Raw genomic sequence first — 26,399 nt, forward strand, 5'->3', positions numbered from 1 at the left:
AGGTATAAAACCACCACTCGCAGCTATTTTGAAACCACATGACCAACGTCTGCCACACGCCGGTCTGACCGTCCATGGGACTCTGATGGGGTTAATAATATAAAAGTGTATACAGAAGTGCTTATTTACAGATTTAATGTTACTTGGGTTCTTTCCAGGGTTCCCTCTTCACTCTTTGATCTCGCTCTGACTCAGGCTGTGCAAAGCTTTATTTACATGTTCAGTCTTCAACTGATGCTATTGAGGATAACTATGCAAAGACAGGGGTATTCATGGATGTCTCCCTCTCAAGGAGGTGTAGCCTGATATACAACATAATTCTCAACTGTCCTTTGATACCTAAATATTTATTTAATTCTCTATCAGTACACACTCACATTTCACCCTTACTTCTTACGATACACTTTTTTTTTTCGCTCCAATGTAAATGACCCTCCTGAGCATCTTGACATTTAGGAGCTAACACTGCCATTGCATTCCAATAAAAATGACTTCGGGTGTATAATTCTGGTGACATGAGCCAAGGTAAATACCTAGAAGCAGCTGGGAAATTTCACCTCTGCAAGCTGCTGCATGGTGTCTCGCTCAGCACCACATTTTGGAGAAAGGTGGAATACTAGTCGCGGGCGCCCTTCTTTCCCTGTGTTTTCTAAGGTTTGAAAGCAAGGCGCTCTGGTTCTAAGACATAAATCTTCAAAATGAACTGAGCTTCAGGTTAAGTTTGTTGAAATATTCCAGCCACACCCGGGGCCGTTTGTAATAACAAAGATGTTTCTCCTCTGTAGCGAGTCAAGTGTACCCCCTGCAAAGACTTACAGGGACACAAACCGATGAGGAAGTCAATAAACATAAAGCAGAAGAAATGTGGACAGGTTTACCGCCAAGCTCCCGGGGCACAGCCGAGCCTGGGGCTGGGGCGGGTGAAGGGCTCACCTGAGGACGAAACACTGAGGTCTCCGCTCCTGGAAAAGCTGGTGGAAGGCTCTCTCCGCGCAGCAGAAAATGTGAGGCGGCAGGGAGGGGTTGGGCTGCCCAGTGCTGCTCAGGTACAGCTCAGAGACCTGGAGAACAGGGCCGGCACCTCTGTCAAAAGGATTCAGGGTCCTTTGCCCCACGAAGACACTGATACATTTCCAATACACAAAAGCACATAAATCTCTAATCTTGAGTCTCACTTGTAAACACAAACCATTTGTGCAATGATGCCCTCCTCAGCACATTTTAAGCATCTCTAATGGTGGTTCCGTCTGGTCAAAGCTATGGTTTTTCCAGTGGTCGTGTATGGATGTGAGAGTTGGACTATAAAGAAAGCTAAGCACCGAAGGATTGATGCTTTTGAACTGTGGTGTTGGAGAAGACTCTTGAGAGTCCCTTAGACTGCAAAGGGATCCAACCAGTCCATCTTAAAGGAGATCAGTCCTGGTTGTTCTTTGGAAGGACTGATGTTGAAGCTGAAACTCCAATATTTTGGCCACCTGATGTGACAAACTGAATCATTGGAAAAGATCTTGATGCTGGAATGATTGAAGGCAGGAGGAGAAGGGGACGACAGAGGATGAGATGGTTGGATGGCATCACCGACTTGATGGACATGAGTTTGAGTAGGCTCCAGGAGTTGGTGATGGACAGGGAGGCCTGGCATGCTGCTGTCCATGGGGTCACAAAGAGTTGGACACGACTGAACGACTTTCACTCAATCACTTGATCCCATACAGATCAGTACAGAGTGTTGTGGAGTTCCCTCTTCCACATGGTGGATCTTTATTGCTTCGGGCATCTATTTTATACACAGCAGTATGCCCATGTCCTCCTCCTCTCCTTCCTCCCAAACCTTCTCCTCCTCCTCACCCCCCTTCTCCTTCATCTTCACCTATAACCCCCAAAATAATACGGGTAATTCCTTTTGCTCTAGTCAACCCTACTTCCATACATCTGCAGACAGCCCAGGGGTGGGACTGGGGTCGGGCTGGGTGGGATGAGGAGGGTGGGCATGTTTCAGGGCAGCTTTAAAGCAGCAGTGGAACTGACTTTTGCTAAGAAGAGAGGAGGGTTGGGCGGTGAGGGACCCTGTTTTACCCAAAAGTATTTCTGTGCTAATTCTTGGTTGATTCGTTGGGAGTTCAGAGACAGGAATGTCTCTCTCTCTCTCTTTCCCTCCCTGCCTCCACCCCACCTCCAGCATCTAAAGGGCATCCTTGCTTCAAGAACACAGGCTTCCTCCTTTCATCTCCTGCTCCCCCACCAAGGATTCTGCTTCACACTGGAGGCAGCCTGTGGTTGCACAAGAAAAAGAGTTCCCACGACGGCATTTTGATCCCAAAACACTTGGCAAAAATCATACTGTGCTTTCAGTTGCCTGGAATACTTTTTCAAAAGCAGCTTCTCTTTTAATTTTGACTCTCATGATTAAAGCTGGAAAGGCTCGGAAAATGTGTAAAGGCAGCACCGTCCTGTCTGATCCAATTGCCTAAACATCACAGGGCTCTTCTGAAAGTGTTCAGAGAAGAATTCTAAACCAACCGACCTTGAACTAGTCAAAAATGCATGGGAACACAGAGTTAATACAATATTTGATTTTAGAAGTCTGTCTAGGGACCACAGTCATAAGAACCACACATGACAACTGCAAGGGACTCTTTTGATAAAATAACATTCCTTTTCAATATTTTCTCAAAAGAAAATAAAGTCACTATTATGTAACCACTCAGGGCAGAATTTTCTGAGAAGCTTGATTTTAATTCCAGTTTTGCTTTTTCTTCTTAATCATTTGACACAATAGGTATGTCTAGAAAGTGGTTACTCTACATCATTAAAGGACATTTAAAATTTTATACTCACCACGGTGGAATAAATTGGAATCTCTTTGAATGGATTAACCAGCAGGAGAATGTCCCCAATAAAAGTCTATTAAATTAAAAGGATAGAAATTGTTATTGGACCATATAAATAGCACTTTTAAAGTTAAATATTGTATAATTTTTAAATCACTGAGAAAACTATAGAGAATAAATAAAAATCACACTTTAACATTTTGTGAATTGTTTTAAAAGTTTGTAAATAAAAAGTCAAATTCACATAAAATTAAACCAATAAGCTTGTCCCACTGAACACACAAGTGAAATGACTATCTTAAGTAATTAATTGAACACATGGATGAAATTTTGAAATAAGTAATTACCAAGTGGAATAATTAACTCACATTGAACACTATTACCAAGAACTGCACAATGTATGTTCATTTAAATTGAACACCAGCCAGTTCCAGTACGTTTAAAGGGTTTGAGTCACATAAAGTGCATTCTCTGATCACGGATTATGATGCAAATTAACCATGGATAGCTAGAAAATCACCAAATGTGTGGTGATTATACATTTGCAAATAACCTATGAGTCAAAAAGAGAAATCACAATGCAAATGAGAAAACATTTTAATTATGATATATCATAACATGTGAGATGCTACTAAAGATACACTAGATATGAAATTATTATTATTATTTTTTGATATGAAATTATTGCCTGAAACATATGTTAAAAAAGAATACAGGCAGGTAATGATCTAAGTACCTGTTTCTAGGAACTCATCAACTTACAAGAAATTATCAGAAATAAGTAACCAACATATGAGCAGAAATGAATGGAATTAGTAAACAAAAGCCATGGAGTAAATAAACTAAAGCAAAAGGCGATCATTGGAAAAGTCAAATAAAAACCTGGTGTCCTAACGAGACCGACTGAGGAAAGAAGAGGAAACAGACCACCAATATGCCAAGTAAGACATCACTACAGATCCCACTGAAGTGGGAACAGATGAAGAGGGATATTTAGATGATGTGGACAATAATCCACAATCTTACCAAGATAAATGCAATAAGATGTCAGAAATCTAAGTAGATTTATTTTCGGTAAAAAATTGAATCCATGTCTAAAACCTTCCCACAAAGAAAACTAAGAATTCACCAGTGAATTCTTGCCAACACTGATGTAAAAATAAACAAATTTCATACAAATTATTCCAGAAAGTAGCAGAAGAGGGAACATGAATCACTTCATTTTAAGAGGTCTGCATAAACTTAGTATTAAAAACAAATATATTGAAAGAAAATTATAGGCTGTTTTCCTTCATTAAAACACATGCTAAAATAATGAGAAAAATACAGACAAACTGAATCCAATAATACATTCAACAAATAATAAATTTCAACCAGAGGCTTTATTCTAGTAATTCAAGGTTGGCTTCATATCAGAAAATCAACTCTTGTAATTTGTATTACTAAGAAGTCAAGAATAAAATTTATATGATTATCTTAATAAATGCAAAAAGCATTTAATAATAGTCAATTCCCACTCTTGATTAAAAATAATAATAACTTTGAAAACTACTAATATAACGGAACTTTCTTAATCTATACAAAGTAATTACATGTGGTAATAACTTGCTTAATGATAAAACACTAATTTTAATGATAAAACAGCTTTCTGCAAGGATCAGAAACAGCACATAAATGTGTAATATGCTGACTTCCAGCCAAATTTTTAAATTAATAGCCCCTATATCATCAAATGGGGCTTCTCAGGTGGCGATAATGGTAAAGAATCTGCCTTCCACTGCCGGACACCAGTTCAATGCCTGGGTTGGGAAGGTCCCCTGGAGGAGGGCACAGCCACCCACTCCAGTATTCTTGCCTGGGGAATCCCATTGACAGAGGAGCCTGGAGGGCCATGGTCCATATTGCAGAGTTGCAAACAACTGAAATGACTTAGCACGCACACATATATTATCAAACAAGGCAGAAAAGGTAAGGATCTATCAGGGTTTCAAAGATAAACATGAAAGCCATTATTTGGCTCCCACTTAGTGGTGTGTGCAGAAAAGCCAAAGAAAGATGGTCGAAAGTAACTTAATCTGGAAGCTCTGGGAAGGTTTACTTAGAGACTGAAAAAGTACCTAGAGGGAGTTTATAAAGCTTTGCACTTCATGGAGTGAGAAAGAGAACTCCAGGGAAAAATTCTAAGGGGAGTCCCAGATGCAGGAAGGAGGGGGGTGACTAGGAATCACCAATGATCATGTTTAGGGGCCAGACAGGGAATAAGGACATGTGGCCATCCTTCCACGAAAAATGACAAGCTACCGAAAAGTTCTAAGACTGGGAGTTTTGAGATTACATTTCTTCTGCATAAAAATGGCCCTAGTTCCTTGTGAGATCAGACTGAAAAGGGGTGAAGTTTCCTCTAGAAAGACAGGAGGCTGCTGGGGCCAGGACGATGAGGGTGGTGAGCACTGGGAGGCAGAGGACGTGAAGGTCGCTCAGGCGTGTCCGATTCTGGGGATCTTCCCCACCCAAGGATCTAACCCAGGTCTCCCTCACTGCAAGGGGATTCTTTACCAGCTGAGCCACCAGGGAAGCTGTGGACTAAATGATATTTGGGAGAAAAAGCCACTTGAAAGGCATGAACGAAAGAAAGGAAATCAGAACCATTCAACACAGATTTATGGTTAGCAGGGGGGAAGGATGAAGGAAGGAGGGAGTTCGTACACACTGCTAGATTCAAAATGGATAACCAACAAGCATCTGCCCTGTAGCACACGGAACTCTGCTCAATGTCATGTGGCAGCCTGGATGGGAGGGGGTTTTGGAGGAGAATGGATACGCATATACGGATGGCTGAGTCCCTTCACTGCATACCTGAAACCATCACAACCTTGCTCATCGGCTCTACTCCAGCATAAAATAAAAACTTCAGTGGTCTACCGATAACGTGACTAAGACGTTAACAGGAAGAAGAATCAGCAAGACGTTATGGAAAGAGAGACAATGGCACAAACCACACAAGTGGCAAGGCAGCAGCAGAGACCAAAGTAATCAGGCTCTGCCTCTTCATGCTGATGACTCAATTCCATTAATTCTGATAGAAGTATTTAGTTTTAAGTGTATTTACAGTGGCAGGCAATTTATCCAAGTGTTAAGATGCTGCCCTGAATTTTCATAGGTTAATCAGCACCTGACAATTTATTACTTGTAAAGAAATCTCAGATTTCACATTTACATGAAAATTACTTAATCAATTGCTCAGTGGAGGAAAAAAAAAAAAAAAAAAAAAGGGTGTGATCCAAAAGGCATAGCAGACATGTGCATAATCAGATTTCTCTGTAGACCTTCTGATTGAATTGCTCTGAGTTGAATTTAATGAAATCAATGAGAGAGAGAAAGAGAGTCTGAGATTACATACTGCCAAAACCGATCCACGTACTGGAAGAAATAACACATATAAACCAGAGTAGAACCAAGCAAATCAATCCTCCGTGCTGTTTGTCATCTAAGTCAGATATCTGTATCTTATTATCAGAGATATGTGTATAAATTACTTACTCAACAAAGACATTTCTTGATAATTTGGAAACACAGTATCTTTTTTCATGCAGACAGAGGCAAGCCCTCAAGGCTCACTTAGCTTTTCCTCTCTGGCTTCCTTTTCCAGATCTGAGTGGCCGAGTTAAAGCAGATGAAACAAGCAGCATTTTTATAACTGACCTGCAGATCCTGCGGGATCTAAGCAGGATCTTCTCCTCCAGCAAACCTGACAACAGGAAGTTGTCTACCCTCAGGCAGACAACTTTAACCACGCTGAAGTGTGGGTCATTGCTGAAACTGCCTCATACCTGAATCAGAAGAACTGACCTGAACCCTGAGAAATCCACCTTAAGCTATCGGGATGCTCCTAAGTAACAAAGAGCCCTCTCCTTGTAATACTAGCAGCACGGAAGGGCCCTCTCCTTGTAATATTAGCAGCACGGAAGGGTGAATATACACACAAGACAAAGCCATGCAAAAGGCAATTTCAAGGGCACTTACGTAAATCTGATTGTTCCCAAAGCGCTTCTGAATTTCATAAAGCAGGCTGCTGTCTGTGAGCTCGCTGAGCGTCGCCAGGTCATCATTGGGAGCGGGAGGCATCAGCTTGACCTGAGGAAAAACCAGGTAAGATGAATTCTACTTCCCAATCAACTGTCCTCACAGCTGGATGTTCCAGTTTCAATTACATGTCAAAAGTTTACAGACCACATGACTGTGAAACTGTTATTAAAAGATGATACGGTTCACTTAAAAGGAGCAAAAAAAACTCACCAACCGTAGCAATGTATTCAGAGGAGAATCTGTTCCTGTGCCCCGCAGCCTGCACATGGACACGCACACACTCACCAACACACACACGCCTCATGTGGCCCAGCATCCACCACACCCTGAAGTCTGTCTAATTTACACAGCTCTGAACTGCGCTGAGCCCTCTGTAAGGCCAGCTATTAAAACGCTCACGTTTGCAGTGCTTCCAAAACTAAAGGAAAACTCTTTTCAGGAAACTGAAATAGGAAGAAAGCAGTGTACACAGACGTCAGCTTCAGCACATGTGGAGGAGGATGCTGGAATTCTACAACAGACTCTAGAATTTTGGCTTGTAATTTTCATCCTGCCCTACATTACTCTTAAGGCAGTGGTGAGGTTAAGGTAATTCTGCCAGAAAGAAAGAGAAAAAACTGTTTTCCCACTCAATTTAATGTTGAGTGACAGAGTTGAAAAACTGGAAAACACTTCAAATAAAAAAAGAGATGAATTTGAATTATTTAATTAGATGAAAATCTATCATTTACAAGTCAGAAATGGACAATGTTTAGTTTTATAGACACAGACTAACACCTCTAGCAAGTTACCATACATGTTGAACTTCCAAAGCAACCATAAAAGAGAAAAACCAAGAGCAGGATTTTTTTTTTTTTCCTTTAGGAGTAATGATTTACACTAAAATAATAAAATTCTCTTACAGTCACTGGTCTAAGGAGCAGAATGCAAATTTGAGTGCACGTTTAGAAAAAAAATAAAAAAGCATGAACAGCACTAACAGAAGTTTCACATTTGTCCCAACGAGCCTGTAAGAGCTATTGCAGCATCTCCTTGGAATTCTTGAGGATTTTCATCCACAGTCACAGCTGCTCCATGGTGAGAGAAAGTACCAGGCTGACGGTAAAAATGTGAAGACTTCCCAGCCAGCTTGCCGTGATGAAACATGAAAATACAGTCTTCGGGTAGATCAAGGGAAGAATTCCTTGTATTTATCATGTCGCATTCCAGACTGATCAGGAATGAAGCTCTGATAATCAGTCTTAAGCAAGGCTCCCCAAGGGACACATACTTTATAAAGATTCCTAAAGCATTGTGACAGCTGACAACCAGTAGAAAGAAAAACAAGAAGTATGTCTGCGGATATTTTTATGTTCAGAGTGGAAGGCTTAGTGTACGCTACCAATGTCTCCCGAACAATTACAACTACAGTCAAAACAGAGACAGCATAAATATGTAAAAAAAAAAATTAACATCTTCACTAGGATTGATCATCATGGTTCTCATGAAGATATGCACGTTTCCATACGCACTGCTGTGCTTTGTTGTATCTGACTCTTGGCGAGCTCCATGGACTGGAGTCCGCCAGGCTCCTCTGTCCACGGGGATTCTCCAAGCAATAATACTGGATCAGGTTGCCATGCCCTCCTCCAGGATATATATGTGTACACACATATATTTTCTCCTCTTTATACATCCCTGGAGAAGGAAATGGCTACCCACTCCAGTCATTCTGCTCGGGAAATACCATAGACAGGGGAGCCTGGCGGGCTACAGACCATGGGGGTTGCAAAGAGTCAGACATGACTGAGCGACTGAGCATGCACACTTTATATACATGTATATTTCCCAAAATAGAGATCTCAAACACAAAACATACATAATTCAGGATAGAAAGTCAGGGAGAAATTAGAGAAGCGTTTTGATAAATGTTTTAAGACCCAAAAGGAATTTACATCTTGGAAATACTCTGAATTCACCCCTTCCTGTTTCCTGTTTGTCAACAGGGCTGTGAGTGCTGTCAGATTTATTGCTTTGTTCTCTTTTGTTTGACGGTGTTTTCTCTCTATGGGACATAAGCAGTGTATGTCAAGGAACCAGAACTTCAGTGGGCAAAGAGGAGTTCTGACAAATGGAATAAGTACAAGAAGACCCTGAGGAAAAGGTTGTCTAGGAGGAAAGAACCAAGGATGCATGAATGAAGAGGAAAGAGGAAATTTAAAAAAAGAACAAAAGATCTGCCTGGGATGGTCCTACCAGGGAAAGGGGTGACGATCTGACCAAATACCATGCTCCCCAAAGCTGAAGCCCTCAGCCTGCCTGCACAGCACTGTAACTGCTGTTACCTGCTTCTGGGGGCTTCCCTGAGAGCTCAGCTGCAAAGACTCTTAACTTCAGCTGTTTGGCATTTCCTGCTTTGTAGAGCTCCCCGGCGGAGAAGGCAATGGCACCCCACTCCAGTACTCTTGCCTGGAAAATCCCATGGACAGAGGAGCCTGGTAGGCTGCAGTCCATGGGGTCGCAAAGAGTCGGATACAACTGAGCGATTTCACTTTCACTTTTCACTTTCATGCATTGGAGAAGGAAATGGCAACCCACTCCAGTGTTCTTGCCTGGAGAATCTGAGGGACGGGGTAGCCTGGTGGGCTGCCGTCCATTGGGTCGCACAGAGTCGGACACGACTGAAGCGACTTAGCAGCAGCAGAAGCATCAGAGCTCCCCGGGGTGGCTCAGACCGTAAAGAATCTGCCTGCAATGCAGGAGGGTTGGTTTCCATCCCTGGGTCAGGAAGATCCCCTGGAGAAGGGATGGAACCCACTCCAGTATTCTTGCCTGGAGAACTCCATGGACAGAGGAGCCTGGCGGGCTACAGTCTGTGGGTTCACAAAGAGTGGGACACACCTGAGCGATTAACACTTCACACTTGCTTTTTATTCCGCTTCTTAGAGAGCGCGGTTTATCAGGTCCTGTGTTTGCTGAGGATTTATGCTTTTGTGTACCTGGGTGCTGGTACAGAAGGAGAACCACTGCCAACCTTCAAAAGCCCTCTGTGCACAAGGAGCCGTGGGACACACGCTTTGTCTCCCATGCGTAGAACTGTCCTAGGTCAGTCCGGCTGTGGGAAATAAACTTGGAGCTTGCAGTGTTTTCCCCAAAGAGCACCGGAAACTGTAAAAGAAACACTTGTGATTCTAGGCATCTTGAGTTTGTTTGGTCAGCTGAAATACTCAATTTGGAACTTGAGTGTCAGTTGAGAAGTGAAAATGAATTTTGAGAATTAAGATAATATATGTGAAAGTGTTTTTGTAAGCTCTTAAAGTACGATTTTGTATTATTATTTTTTTAAAGTAATCTATCCTTACACTGCAAAAAAAAAGAGGAATTACATGAAGTAAGAGCAGACAAATGAATGGACAGAAGACTAAGCTACTGGGGCAAAACCTTACAGTCAGTCTATACAAGTAACAATCATAAAAACAGTAACTGTGTCTTACAGAGTTTTTATTCATGCTTGGTAACTGTGCTGTCATATTGCAAGCTTAGCCTTTGTCATCTTCAAAACAAGCAAGTAAGGTGAGTACTATATACCCATTTTACAGATAGGGCTTACTGAGGTTAAGGGGCTCCCAGAGCACAGAGCTCCAAAAGCAGGCCCGAACCAGAGCAAGTCTGCATGACCGCATCCTCCTCTCTCTTCACCCCTAGGAAAATGCACCTTCACTAAACAGAATAAAATGACCTGAATTTTAAGCTGGAGCCAAATTTAAATAAATATACTATGAAAGGAAAGGAGAGAGAAGAGAAGAGGGAGAAGCCAAGCAGGTAGGAGACTAAAAAGAGCACAGAAGCAGGCAGGCAGAGAGAGGAGGGATGGGAGGCAAGAGCAGTACAAAGTGAAAGAGAAGGAAAATACCGCACATTTTTAACCATCTTAAAAAACAAAAACAAAACTCTACATTCTCAGAGATATGATCAAGCTAATGTGAATTTTGGTCACTATCAGAATCAAGGGAAAAAACATTCAAATCAAGCCTTGAATATTCATTTACGTAGTTTGCTGTTGTTTCCACTAAGTTGTGTCTTGCTCTTTGTGATCCCACAGACTGTAGCCCGCCAGGCTCCTCTGTCCACGGGATTTCTCAGGCAAGAATACTGGAGGGCATTGCCATATCCTCCTCCAGGGGATCTTCCTGAACCAGGGATCAAACTCAGGTCTCCTGCTTGGCAGGCAGGTTCTTTATCACTGAGCCACCTGGGAAGTCCCATTTATGTAGTTATCATTTGATAAGACCTACATTTTCTAAAAATCTGGAAGGAGAGATGCTGTGGATTTTGTTCAACTTGAATTACACATGATATGTTTCTCTTTAAAACGTGAGTCAAAACTTGATTGCTCTGAGAAGGCTTTTCTAAAGCCCTCCTGGGAAGTGTGGGTGAAGAATCCAGTTGATGGATATTCCTGCCAAGAAACCAAGCACCTTGAGACCAAGAACGAACGATGACGATGATGGCGTGATGCTCATAGTGGGAGATATGAGTGAATATCCACCCAGTCAATCCTGGAGGAAATCAGTCCTGAATGTTCATTGGAAGGACTGATGCTGAAGCTGAAACTCCAGTACTTTGGCCACCTGATGTGAAGAACTGACTCATTGGAAAAGACCCTGATGCTGGGAAAGATTGAGGGCAGGAAGAGAAGGGGAAGACAGAGGATGAAATGGTTGGATGGCATAACCAACTCAACGGACATGAGTTTGGGTAAACTCTGGGAGTTGGTGATGGACAGGGAGGCCTGGTGTGCCGTGATTCATGGGTCGCAAAGAGTCAGACATGACTGAGCGACTGAACTGACTGAACTGATTCCACAGATAACGTAAGCACATGAAACCTGAACACTAATTTCTCCTAGTTTAATACCAGATCAACACAACACGATGACAGTTGCTTTCAATGCCTGTGACACATTTATAAAGAGCTAACAGGAAAAAATTGAAAAGGTTTTCCGCAAGGATCACATTTGACATTATGCTGCTAATGTCTTTTCATTATTTTCAGATTTTATGTCTTAGAGCTGCTTTAGGTTCACAGCAAAACTGACAGGAAGGGACAGAATTTCTCATATACCCCAGCCCTCTCCTGGATAGCCTTCCCTATTATCAATATCCCTCTCCAGTGTGGCTCTTCTGTTACCATCACAAACCTCCACTGAAACGTCATCATCACCCAAGGCTCACGGTTCACATCAAGGATCAGGATGTGAGGCCGGATCCTTACAGCCTGGCCACTCTTACATCCTTTCATCAAGGCCACTCTTGGTGTTACATGTTCTCTGGATTTGGACATACGTGTTACATCAGGTATCTATCTATCAGGTATGACAGGGTCATACAGAGAGAAGCTCCACTGCCCTAAAGACTCCCTTCTCCTCCTATGTATTCCCCCCGCCCTGATCCCTGGCAACCTCTAATGTTTTTAGTGTCTCAATGCTGCTGCTGCTGCTACTAAGTCACTTCAGTCGTGTCCGACTCTTAGCGACCCCATGGACTGCAGCCTACCAGGCTCCTCCATCCATGGAATTTTCCAGGCAAGAGTACTGGAGTGGGGTGCCATTGCCTTCTCCCAGTGTCTCAATAGTTTGATCTTTTCTTGAATGTCAAATAGTATAATCATACAGTATATAGCCTTTTCAGACCAGCCTCTGTCACTTAAGAATATGTATTTAAGGCTACAGAATGCTCATAGGATCTTTAAAACTGTTAAGAAAAAGCTTTGTCTTAAACTTCACCTAACACTCAATTTGCCTGTCACTGTGGACTGAATGGTTCCCCTCCTCCAAATTCACATGCTGAGGCTCTAGCCAGCATATGACACTGTTTGGAGATAGTGATTAAGAACAAGAAAAGGCCCTAAGTCATGTCCAATTCCTTGCAACCCTATGGACGTAGGGCTCCTACAGTCCATGGGACTCCTCTCCGTGGGATTTCCCAGGCAAGAATATTGGAGTGGGTTGCCATTTCCTTTTGCAGGAGAACTTCCCAATCCAGGGATCAAACCATGTCTCTTGCACCGCAGGCAGATTCTTCATCACTGAGCCACCAAGGAAGCCCTATAGGGCCTTTAGGAGGTTATAAAGGTTCAGTTCAGTTCAGTTCAGTCACTCAGTCATGTCCGTCTCTTTATGACTTCATGAATTGCAGCACGCTAGGCCTCCCTGTCCATCACCAACTCCCAGAGTTCTCTCAAACTCACGTCCATTGAGTCGGTGATGCCATCCTGCCATCCCATCGTCTGTCGTCCCCTTCTCCTCCTGCCCCCAATCCCTCCCAGCATCAGAGTCTTTTCCAATGAGTCAACTCTTCGCATGAGGTGGCCAAAGTACTGGAGTTTCAGCTTTAGCATGAGTCCTTCCAAAGAACACCCAGGACTGATCTCCTTCAGAATGGACTGGTTGGATCTCCTTGCAGTCCAAGGGACTCTCAGGAGTCTTCTCCAACACCACAGTTCAAAAGCATCAATTCTTCAGTGCTCAGCTTTCTTCACAGTCCAACTCTCACATCCATACATGACTACTAAAAAGCCTCTTGATGAAAGTATAAGAGGAGAGTGAAAAAGTTGGCTTAAAGCTCAACATTCAGAAAACTAAGATCATGGCATCTGGTCCCATCCTTTCATGGGAAATAGATGGGGAAACAGTGGAAACAGTGTCAGACTTTATTTTTGGGGGCTCCAAAATCACTGCAGATGGTGATTGCAGCCATGAAATTATAAAGGTTAAGTGAGGTCAAAAGGGTGGGGACCTGAATCTATAGGATTGGTGTCCTTAAAGGAGACACCAAAAAGGCTGTTTATTCTCTCTCTCTACCATGTGAGGACACAGAGAGAAAGCAGTTGTCTGCAAGTCAGAAAGAAGACCTTCACCAGAAATGAGTCAGCCAGCACCCTGACACTGAGCTTCCAGTCTCCAGAACCGCAAGAAAGAAGCTTTCTGGTGTTTAAGGCAAGTGGTGTGTTGTATTTTATTCTGGAAGCCTAAGCTGGTGACTACACCCACTAAAATTTGAAGATATTTCAAAATTACAAAACTGAATTTGTTATTTTAAAATAACAAAAATGAATGAAACTAAAAGTAGAGGTTCTTGAGAAAACCTCAACAAACTGTCTTTAAAACATCGAAATTAGACACAGTAGAAAAACAAAACACTTTCAGAGATTACTCTGACATTTATAAAAATGCTCTGTCATTTATAAAACATGAAATGTAAAACTGTCATTTATTTCTGTGGAATTGACAAACAAATACACTAATATCTATTAAGTTCCTCAAAGTAATCTCCCATCTTTTTGACATTGGGACAAACACACACACACACACACACACACACACACACACAAACACACACAAACAATACACCAACACAATTGCATTTAACAAGTGACCCAGTGACTGACTTGCTTTTTTTCTGTGTTAGGTAAAATATTTGATATTTGTAAGAAACAAAAAACACAGTCTACATAATAATCAAAATGATGACTAATGCCATAACTGAAAATATTCAGAAATTTAGCGTATTAGCTGAATGTCCATTCCTGGTTAAGTCAAGATTATAAAATTCAAATCCTTGTGAAATACAACAGCAATTTTTGTTAATGGTCAGTATAATACCATAACAATATGGGCATTTCACAAAATATTAACATATGCACTTATTAATTTTTCTTTGAATGGAAATTAGTGGGAGCTTGCTTCTGAAAAGTTGGCCCTAAGGCATGAACTCGTAGCTGCAGCTGTGGCGGACACGCAGGAGGGTGTGATTACCTGCTCAGGCTTGGCGGGGCCGTGCATGGGGGCGTTCTCCACTGTGCTGTCCTGAGACTGTCGTTTGCAGAGACCTTTTGTTGCATCTTTGAACATAATGTCTTTTTCCAACAGGCTGTCTTGCTTGGCGATTGGCAATACCAGGGGACTGCTGTAGGAAAGAATCCATGCTATAATTAGTCTCCTAAAGTTGCCACCTCAATCAAAAACTACCATGACCAAACAGCTCAGTCTGGTTCACCCAAGAAACACTCTCAACACTGCAGGGAAAATCCGTGAGAAACTTGAAGCTTTTCAATCAGCTCCAAATTTCTTTCAACTTTACTTCCAAGAGAAACATATACTTATTTCAACTGGAGAAGAAAATGGTTATGAATGTACAGTACATAGGCCTTAACAGACGACCAATGGGCACTTTAAAAGCTAAGGTTGAAACTCGTGACTGAACTAAGCAAAATATCTAAATGTGAAAATGAACTACAAACAAGTGAAAGCAACATTCTACAGTTGATTAAATTATAGGATTAAAAATATATTATAGAATCATGTGAAAGGGGCTCAGTCGTATTTGACTCTTTGTGACCCCGTGAACTATACAGTCTACGGAATTCTCCAGGCCAGAATACTGGAGCGGGTAGCTGTTCCCTCCTCCAGGGGATCTTCTCAACCCAGGGATCGAGCCCAGGTTTTTCATATTGCAGGCAGATTCTTTACTGTCTGAGTCATCAGGAAAGCTTGAAAGAATCATAGGAAACAGTTAAAATAGTTTGTGATGAAATGTTAACAGGGGAATTAAAACTGAATGACGCAATAAAGGGCTGCATTGTGATAAACAAGTTCTATTAGTTCTTTACCATTCAATTTAGGGAAAAGTAAATAAATAAAACCTGTATCATTTTGTTGTTGTTCTTCCGTTGACTTCATGCCAAAATGGCTCAGTTTGGTCAGTTCAGTTGAGTCACTCAGTCATGCCCAACTCTTTGCGACCCCATGGACTGCAGCATGCCAGGCCTCCCTGTCCATCACCGACTCCCGAAGTTTACTCAAACTCATGTCCATTGAGTCCTTGATGCCATCCAACCATCTCATCCTCTGTCATCTCCATCTCCTCCCACTTTCAATCCTTGCCAGCATTAGAGTCTTTTCCAATGAGTCAGATCTTGGCATTAGCTAGCCAAAGTATTGGAGTTTCAGTTTCAGCATCAGTTCTTCCAATGAATATTCAGGACTGATCTCCTTTAGGAAGGACTGGTTGGATCTCCTTGCAGTCCAAGGAACTCTCAAGAGTCTTCTCCAACACTACAGTTCAAAAGCATCAATTCTCCAGTGCTCATCTTTATCCTCCAACTCTCACATCCATACATGACTACTGGAAAAATCATAGCTTTGACTAGACGGACCTTTGTTGGCAAAGTAATATCTCTGCTTTTTAATAAGCTGTATAGGTTGGTCATAACTTTCCTTTCAAGGAGCAAGTGTCTTTTAATTTCATGGCTGCAATCACCATCTACAGTGATTTTGGAGCCCAGAAAAAATAAAGTCAGCCACTGTTTCCCTCATCTATTTGCCATGAAGTGATGGGACCAGATGCCATGATCTTAATATTCTGAATGTAGAGCTTTAACCCAACTTTTGCACTCTCCTCTTTCACTTTCATCAAGAGGCTCTTTAGTTCCTCTTCACTTTTTGCCACAAGGGTGGTGTTATCTGCATATCTGAGGTTATTGATATTTCTGCCAGCAATCTTGATTCCAGCTTGTGCTTCATCCAGCCCAGCATTTCTCATGATGTACTCTGCCTATAAGCTAAATAAGCAGGGTGACAATATACAGCCTTGACGTACACCTTTTCCTATTTGGAACAGTCTGTTGTTTCATGTCCAGTTCTAACTGCTGCTTCCGGACCTGCACACAGACCTCTCAGCAGGCAGGTGAGGGAATACCAGGTGGTCTGGTATTCCCATCTCTTTCAGAATTTTCCACAGTTAGTTGTAATCCACACAGTCAAAGGCTTTGGCATAGTCAATAAAGCAGAAGTAGATGTTTTTCTGGAACTCTCTTGCTTTTTCAATGATCCAGTAAATGTTGGCAATTTGATCTCTGGTTCCTCTACCTTTTCTAAAACCAGCTTGAACATCTGGAAGTTCAAGGCTCACGTATTGTTGAAGCCTGGCTTGGAGGATTTTGAGCATTACTTTACTAGCATGTGAGATGAGTGTAATTGTGCGGTAGTTTGAGCATTCTTTGGCATTGCCTTTCTTTGGGATTGGAATGAAAACTGACCTTTTCCAGCCCTGTGGTCACTGCTGAGTTTTCCAAATTTGCTGGCATATTGAATTCAGCACTTTTATGGCACCATCTTTTAGGATTTGGAAGAGCTCAACTGGAATTCCATCGCCTCTACTAGTTTTGTTTGTAGTGATGCTTCATAAGGCCCACTTGACTTTGCATTCCAGGATGTCTGGCTCTAGGTCAATGATCACACCATCTTGATTATCTGGGTCATGAAGATCTTTTTTGTATAGTTCTTCTGTGTATTCTTGCCACCTCTTCTTAATATCTTCTGCTTCTGTTAGGTCCATACTATTTCTGTCCTTTATTGAGCCCATCTTTGCATGAAATGTTACCTTGGTATCTCTAATTTTCTTGAAGAGATCTCTAGTCTTTCCCATTCCATTGTTTTCCTCCATTTCTTTGTACTGATCACTGAGAAAGGCTTTCTTATCTCTCCTTGCTATTATTTGGAACTCTGCATTCAGATGGATCTATCTTTCCTTTTCTCCTTTGCTTTTTGCTTCACTTCTTTTCACAGCTATTTGTAAGGCCTCCTCAGACAGCTATTTTGCCTTTTTGCATTTCTTTCCCTTGGGAATGGCCTTGCTCCCTGTCTCCTGTATAGTATCATGAACCTCCATCCATAGTTCTTCAGGCACTCTATCAGATCTAGTCCCTTAAATCTATTTTTCACTTCCACTGTATAATCGTTAGGGATTTGACTTAGGTCATACCTGAATGGTCTAGTGGTTTTCCCTACTTTCTTCAATTTAAGTCTGAATTTGGCAATAAGGAGCTCATGATCTGAGCCACAGTCAGCTCCTGGTCTTGTTTTTGCTAACAGTATAGAGCTTCTCCAGCTTTGGCTGCAAAGAATGTAATCAATCTGATTTCTGTGTTGACCATCTGGTGATGTCCATGTGTAGAGTCTTCTCTTGTGTTGTTGGAAGAGGGTGTTTGCTGTGACCAGTGCTTACTCTTGTCAAAACTCTATTAGTCTTTGCCCTGCTTCATTCTGTACTCCAAGGCCAAATTTACCTGTTACCCCAGGTGTTTCTTGACTTTCTACTTTTCCATTCCAGTTCTCTGTAATGAAACGGACATCTTTCTTGGGTGTTAGTTCTAGAAGGTCTTGTAGGTCTTCATAGAACCATTCAACTTCAGCTTCTTCAGCATTACTGGTTGGGACATAGACTTGGATTACCATGACACTGAATGGTTTGCTTGGAAACAGATCATTCTGTCATTTTTGAGACTGCATCCAAGTACTGCATTTCAGACTTTTTGTTGACTATGATGGCTACTCCATTTCTTCTAAGGGATTCCTCCCCACAATAGTAGATATAATTGTCATCTGAGTTAAATTCACCCATTCCAGTCCATCTTAGTTCGCTGATTCCTAGAATGTTGACGTTCACTCTTTTCATCTCCTGTTTGACCACTTCCAATTTGCATTGATTCATGGTCCTAACATTCCAGGTTCCTATGGAATATTGCTCTTTATAGCATCAGACCTTGCTTCCATCACCAGTCACATCCACAACTGGGTGTTGTTTTTGCTTTGGCTCCGTTTCTTCATTCTTTCTGGATTTGTTTCTCCACTGATCTACAGTAGCATATTGGGCACCTACTGACCTGGGGAGTTCCTCTTTCAGTATCCTATCTTTTTGTCTTTTCATACTGTTCATGGGTTTCTCAAGGCAAGAATACTGAAGTGGTTTGCCATTCCCTTCTCCAGTGGACCACATTCTGTCAGATCTCTCCACCATGACCCGCCCGTCTTGGGTTGCCCCACGGGCATGGCTTAGTTTCATTGAATTAGACAAGGCTGTGGTCCTAGTGTGATTAGATTGGTTAGTTTTCTGCGACTGTGGTTTTCAGACTGTCTGCTCTCTGATGGAGAAAGATAAGCTTATGGAAGCTTCCTCATGGGATAGCCTGACTGAGGGGGAAACTGGGTCTTATTCGGATGGGCGGGGCCATGCTCAGTAAATCTTTAATCCAATTTTCTGTTGATGGTTGGAGCTGTGATCCGTCCCTGCTATTTACCTGGGGCCAGGCTAAGAGAGCTAAGTTCATAAAATATAAACACAATCTGAATGCTTAATTTGTAACATTTTAGTATAGTAAAATTTAAAAATGTACTTCCCTAATTGTGACTATAAAGCAGAAGTACATATTTACTCAAATGCAACATATATAAATATAATTATTTCATGAATTTTACAGTCGTAGTTGTGATTCTAATTAAAGCATAATGCATTTTGTTGTTTTAGAAAGTTTTAGTTTTAAGGAGGATTTCCAAATAGCAAAATTCACTCTGTAGATAAACAGTTCAATGAGTTTTGTCTACATATATATAGTTATATATAGTTGGTTAGATATATAGACACACACACACTCATATAACCCATGTAACCAGCAACACTTAGGATCTTCATCGCTCCCAAATGGCTCTTTGCACACGGCTGTAAAGTCATCAACCTCCACAAACCCATGCCCTGTGGTGGTGGTGTTTTTCAGTTGCAAAGTCGAGTCCGACTCTTTGCAATCCCATGAACTGCAGCATGCCAGGCTCTTCTGACCTCCTCTATCCCCCGGAGTTTGCTCAAATTCATGTCCACTGCATCAGTGATGCTATCTAACCGTCTTATCCTCTGCCGGTCCCTTCTCCTCTTGCCCTCAATCTTTCCCAGCATCAGGGACTTTGGGAATGAGTTGGCTCTTCGCATCAGGTGGCCAAAGTATTGGAGCTTCAGCATCAGTACTTCCAGTGAATATTCAGGGTTGACTTCCTTTAGGATGGACTGGTTGGATCCTTATAAGCATGGGTAATTGTTTCCCGTTTTCTAAAATGACATATGGGAGGAATTACAGAGCATGTAGCATTTTGTGCCTTGCTTTGTTTACTTAATGTCTTTGAGATTCACTCAAGCTGCTACACATACCAAGTTTTTCACGTTTTATCACTGAGCAGTGTCCTCCTGTAGGACGCGCTGCACTTTGGCTGACCTTCAAAGCTTTGGGATTGTCCAGTTTTTGTCAATTATGAACGGAGCCTCTACACACACTCATGTGCAGGTGTCTGTGCTGATGTAAGACAAATGCTTTCATTCATTTATCTCCCCAAATACTTCCTTCCTTATCTCCCTTTATACTCGCTGTCTCCCTTTTCTGCATTGCCAAGAAATTAAAAAAAAAACAACAATAAAAAGTAAAGAGAGTTTTTGCATATACTGAACCTTTTGAGTACAAAGTAATTAATAAACCAATAGTTAGATTAGTCAAGGTAGAAACTAGAATGATAGTTTATAAAAATGTAAAACCAAATCTAAAGGATTTCTAAAAGGAAGAAGGACAGAAATGGTATGGACCTAACAGAAGCAGAAGATATTCAGAAGAGGTGGCAAGAATACACAGAAGAACTAAACAAAAAAGATCTTCATGACCCAGATTATTAAGATGGTGTGATTACAAACCTAGAGCCAGACAGCCTGGAATATGAAGTCAAGTGGGCCTTAGAAAGCATCACTACGAACAAAGCTAGTGGAGGTGATGGAATTCCAGTTGAGCTCTTTCAAATTCTAAAAGATGATGCTGTGAAAGTGCTGCACTCAATATGCCAGCAAATTTCGAAAACTCAGCAGTGGCCATAGGACTGGAAAAGGTCAGTTTTCATTCCAATCCCAAAGAAAGGCAATGCCAAAGAATGCTCAAACTATCACACAATTGCACTCATCTCACACGCTAGCAAAGTAATGCTCAAAATTCTCCAAGCCAGGTTGCAACAGTATATGAACCATGATCTTCCAGATGTTCAAGCTGGTTTTAGAAAAGGCAGGGGATCCAGAGATGAAATTGCCAACATCTGCTGGATCATTGAAAAAGCAAGAGAGTTCCAGAAAAACATCTACTTCTGCTTTATTGACTATGCCAAAGCCTTTGACTGTGTGGATCACAATCAACTGTGGAAAATTCTTCAAGAGATGGGAATACCAGACCACCTGACCTGCCTCTTGAGAAATCTGTATGCAGGTTCAGGAAGTAACAGTTAGAACTGCTCCACGTCCACATGGAACAACAGACTAGTTCCAAATAGGAAAAAGGCTGCATATTGTCACCCTGCTTATTTAACCTATATGCAGAGCACATCATGAAAAGTGCTGGGCTGGAAGAAGCACAAGCTGGAATCAAGATTGCTGGGAGAAGTATCAATAGCCTCAGATGTGCAGATGACACCACCCTTATGGCAGAAAGCGAAGAAGAACTAAAGAGCCTCTTGATGAAAGTGAAAGAGGAGAGTGCAAAAGTTGGCTTAAAGCTCAACATTCAGAAAACTAAAATCATGTCATCTGGTCCCATCACTTCATGGCAAATAGATGGGGAAACAATGGAAACATTGAGAGATTTTATTTTGGGGGTCTCCAAAATCACTGCAGATGGTGACTGCAGCCATGAAATTAAAAGATGCTTGTTCCTTCAAAGAAAAGTTATGACCAAAGCAGACAGCATATTAAAAAGCAGAGACATTACTTTGCCAGCAAAGGTCCGTCTGGTCAAAGCTATGGTTTTTCCAGTAGTCATGTATGGATGTGAGATTTGGACTATAAAGAAAGCTGAGTGCTGAAGAACTGATGCTTTTGAACTGTGGTGTTGGAGAAAACTCTTGAGAGTCCCTTGGACTGCAAGGAGATCCAACCAGTCCATCCTAAAGGAAATCAGTCCTGAATATTCATTGGAAGGACTGATGCCGAAGCTGAAACTCCAATCTTTTGGCCACCTGATGCAAAGAGCTGATTCATTGGAAAAGACCCTGATGCTGGAAAGATTCAAGGCAGGAGGAGAAGGGGACGACAGAGGATGAGATGGTTGGATGGCATCCCGGACTCAAAGGACCTGAGTTTCAGTAAACTCTGGGACTTGGTGATGGACAGGGAGGCTCGGTTTGCAGCAGTCCATGGGGTCGCAAACAGTCGGACACAAGTGAACGACTGAACTGAAGTGACTGAAACGGAAGATGGGGCTTCCCCCGTGGCTCAGTGGTAAAGAATCTGCCTGTAATGCAGGAGATGCAGGAGAGGAGACGTGGGTGTGATTCCTGAGTTGGGAAGCTCCCCTGGAGGAGGGCATGGCAATTCAGTCCAGTATGGCTGCCTAGAGAATCTCATGGACACAGAAGCCTGACAGGCTACAGTCCACAGTGTCACAAAGAGTTGGGCATGACTGAAGCCACTGAGCACGCACGCGTAGAAAAGGAAGAACTGGTGAGTTTACTGAAACAGCTGAAATACTTCTTTCACATCCCAAATCTAATCGCAGTGTTAACAGAAGGCTCTTTGAAAGGTACACTTGAAAAGAAGACTGCTCCAGGAACAGTATAGTGACCTCATTCTACGTCAGTCCGGGCCTCAGTTTGGTTTCTACCTGACCTTCTAAGACCATCCCTGAGCCTCAGTTCCACCTTTGCCAAATGCAGGAATTACAATATCTAAATGTATTTCAAGTCCAAATATTCAATAATGTTAACACACTCACCTGCGTTTTAAAATATCATGTATACACTCAATAAGATCACAGGTTATAAACCCTATGACTTACTACCAACAATAATTATGAGCAGCTAGTTACGAACACCCTCATTCGTGTGAGAATAATGCCTTGGAAAGATTTGGTTGGGCTGATAGACAGCATATTAATTAGTCAGGCAGATATTTTCTGTAAGGAAGTGAAAACCATGTACTTAGGTTCACGGCATGTGTTAATGTTTTGACATCTATGGAGCAATTTTTCTTCAGGTTTCTATTCTAGTTTTTAAACAGAACACGTTTTATCCACAATCACTGTGGTTAACAATAGCATCCTCCTGTTAATGTCTATATATTTAGCTTTTCACTGATTATCCATTTGTAGAATATAAACATACATTAAAATTCTATTCTTTTAGAAAAAGGAAGACTCTTAAAATAATCATGGGTATTTTAATGCTCATTAAACCTTTATAAATTATGGCAAAATATTTGATATAAGATTAATTTAAAAAATAAGTTGCAATTATATAGAAAGAAGAATTCAGCTTCATAAACAAGAAACATATAAAGCATATGAAGAAATATGCCCAGTGAATAGCAGTTTGCATCAAAAAGATAGACTCATGCTGAAGAAGGCAGTAACATTCCTCTCATTCCAACGGAGCATCTCCCTGCTCTGGACCCCTGACCCTTCACTTCTTAGAGAAATTACTTTAAAGATCTTAAGATTATGATTTTTTTTTTCTCTGCCTGCCTTTGAGATGTAAATCCCTCCTAGGCTTCCAAGGGCTTCCCAGGTGGCTCCAGTGGTAAAGAACCTGCCTGCCAATGCAGGAGATGTAAAAGACAGGGCTCAGTCCCTAGGAAGAATGGCTTCCCCAGTAAAGATCCGCTGGAGGAGGGCATGGCAGCCCACTCCAGTATTCTTGCCTGGAGAATCCCATGGACAGAGGAGCCTGGCAGTCTACAGTCCATAGAGTCACAAAGAGTCAGACACGACTGAAGCGACTTAGCACCCACGCATGCCCAGGCTTACAACCCAGGGGTTCTGTCTGCAGGAACTGACAGCCACCCTTCCAAGATGCAATCATCATGACAGATGGCCCCTGGTCTCCCTGTCACTGCCAGAGGGCAGGAGCCTGACTTCCATAAACACCAGCGAGCAAACTCCTGCCTCATCACTCCGACCAGTTCTGGTTAACTTCATCCAGCACTTTTCCTCTAAGCCCAGCACTAACAAGCTTTCTGGCCCTTACTCTCAATCTCTCTTCCCGACTGCTATGCATGTGTGCGCTCAGCCACTCAATCGTGTACCACTCTTTGTGACCCCCTAGAATGCAGCTCGCCAGGCTCCTCTATCCATGGGATTTCCCAGGAGAGAATATGGAATGGGTTTGCCATTTCCTTATCCAGTGAGTCTGCCATCCTCTTGAATTAAGTATTTACTGACTTTTCTGGTGCACTTTTTCTTTGATGCTAACAAGAGATTACTGTCATCACATCAGATCAGATCAGTTGCTCAGTTGTGTCTGACTCTTTGCCACCCCATGAATCGCAGCACGCCAGGCCTCCCTGTCCATCACCAACTCCCGGAGATCACTGAGACTCACGTCCATTGAGTCAATGATGCCATCCAGCCATCTCATCCTCTGTCGTCCCCTTCTCCTCCTGCCCCCAATCCCTCTCAGCATCAGAGTCTTTTCCAATGAGTCAACTCTTCACATGAGGTGGCCATAGTACTGGAGTTTCAGGTTTAGCATCATTCCTTCCAAAGAAATCCCAGGGCTGATCTCCTTCAGAATGGACTGGTTGGATCTCCTTGCAGTCCAAGGGACTCTCAAGAGTCTTCTCCAACACCACAGTTCAAAAGCATCAATTCTTTGGTGCTCAGCCTTCTTCACAGTTCAACTCTCACATCCATACATGACCACAGGAAAAACCATAGCCTTGACTAGACGGACCTTTGTTGGCAAAGTAATGTCTCTGCTTTTCAATATGCTATCTAGGTTGGTCATAACTTTTCTTCCAAGGAGTAAGCGTCTTTTAAGCTCATGGCTGCAGTCACCATCTGTAGTGATTTTGGAACCCAGAAAAATAAAGTTTGACACTGTTTCCACTGTTTCCCCATCTATTTCCCATGAAGTGGTGGGACCGGATGCCATGATCTTTGTTTTCTGAATGTTGAGCTTTAAGCCAACTTTTTCACTCTCCTCTTTCACTTTCATCAAGAGGCTTTTTAGTTCCTCTTCACTTTCTGCCATAAGGGTGGTGTCATCTGCATATCTGAGGTTATTGATATTTCTCCCTGCAATCTTGATTCCAGCTTGTGTGTCTTCCAGTCCAGCAGTTCTCATGATGTACTCTGCATATAAGTTAAATAAGCAGGGTGACAATATACAGCCTTGACGAACTCCTTTTCCTATTTGGAACCAGTCTGTTGTTCCATGTCCAGTTCTAACTGTTGCTTCCTGACCTGCATACAGATTTCTCAAGAGGCGGATCAGGTGGTCTGGTATTCCCATCTCTTTCAGAATTTTCCACAGTTTATTGTGATCCACACAGTCAAAGGCTTTGGCATAGTCAATAAAGCAGAAGTAGATGTTTTTCTGGAACTCTCTTGCTTTTTCTATGATCCAGTGGATGTTGGCAATTTGATCTCTGGTTCCTCTGCCTTTTCTAAAACAAGCTTGAACATCAGGAAGTTCATGGTTCACATATTGCTGAAGCCTGGCTTGGAGAATTTTGAGCATTACTTTACTAGCGTGTGAAATGAGTGCAATTGTGCGGTAGTTTGAGCATTCTTTAGCATTGCCTTTCTTTGGGATTGGAATGAAAACTGACCTTTTCCAGTCCTGTGGCCACTGCTGAGTTTTCCAAATTTGCTGGCATATTGAGTGCAACACTTTCACAGCATCATCTTTCAGGATTTGGAATAGCTCAACTGGAATTCCATCACCTCCACTAGCTTTGTTCATAGTGATGCTTTCTAAGGCCCACTTGACTTCACATTCCAGGATGTCTGGCTCTAGGTCAGTGACCACACCATCGTGATTATCTGGGTCATGAAGATCTTTTTTGTACAGTTCTTCTGTGTATTCTTGCCACCTCTTCTTAATATTTTCTGCTTCTGTTAGGTCCATACCATTTCATATTTATATATATCATTCTACACTCTCCATATTTTCTTCAATGAAAAAGTATTCTGATTACAAAAAAAATTATGGCTAGACATTTATCAGTGAGAAAAAAAAATAGGATTAAATAGTTTACTTTCTAAAAGAAGGCTTTTGGTAAGGCAGCCTCCATAAACATCAAGAAAATGAAAGAGCTACCAGCCAAGGGTACTTTAGATTAATGCAGGAGAGGTAAATTTAACTCGACTGTGGAAGAAATTAGATGGGACTACACCAGCACACACCCAATTTCTGAACTCGACTAGATTTATTCAAGACTTACTTATTTCTATAAACATAAAAGGCATTTCATGCAGAGCAAGTGTGCCTGGAGGAACTGGGATTCTATTTCTGAAAATTGAAAGAGGAACATCATAAAAGTAATGAAGGCAACAATTATTGCCCATTATAACTCAGGCAGTTTTAGAAAACTAAAGAGAAGAAATAAAATGGACTATATTGAGATACATTTGACCCATAAGGGAAGAAAACTTAATAGAAACAAATGTCGAGAAATGGCAAATGTGATTCAGTTATTTTGATGGTTAAAGTAATGGACCAAGTAGATAGTTCCCGATTTTAATCTTAGGAAAATAGCTACATAAATTATTACAGGGAATTGGAGTTATTCTGCATCAATGAAGTAAAATAATTAACCAAAGCTTAATGTGGAATGAAACATTTTTTGGAAAGTGTTTCAATTTATTGCTATT

General features: G+C 41.8%; 1 protein-coding gene across 1 annotated transcript in view; it reads right to left on the reverse strand.

Moving 5' to 3' along the window:
* MYO16 (myosin XVI) overlaps nucleotides 1–26,399 on the reverse strand; it is a 390,818-nt gene that overhangs the window by 256,165 nt on the left and 108,254 nt on the right. The window contains 4 exon segments of the mRNA XM_070380864.1: nucleotides 934–1,061; nucleotides 2,839–2,904; nucleotides 6,855–6,965; nucleotides 14,713–14,863. Of these exon segments, the coding sequence (XP_070236965.1) occupies nucleotides 934–1,061; nucleotides 2,839–2,904; nucleotides 6,855–6,965; nucleotides 14,713–14,863 (456 nt within the window).

This window comes from Bos mutus, chromosome 12, assembly GCF_027580195.1.
Source record: "Bos mutus isolate GX-2022 chromosome 12, NWIPB_WYAK_1.1, whole genome shotgun sequence".
NCBI lineage: Eukaryota > Metazoa > Chordata > Mammalia > Artiodactyla > Bovidae > Bos > Bos mutus.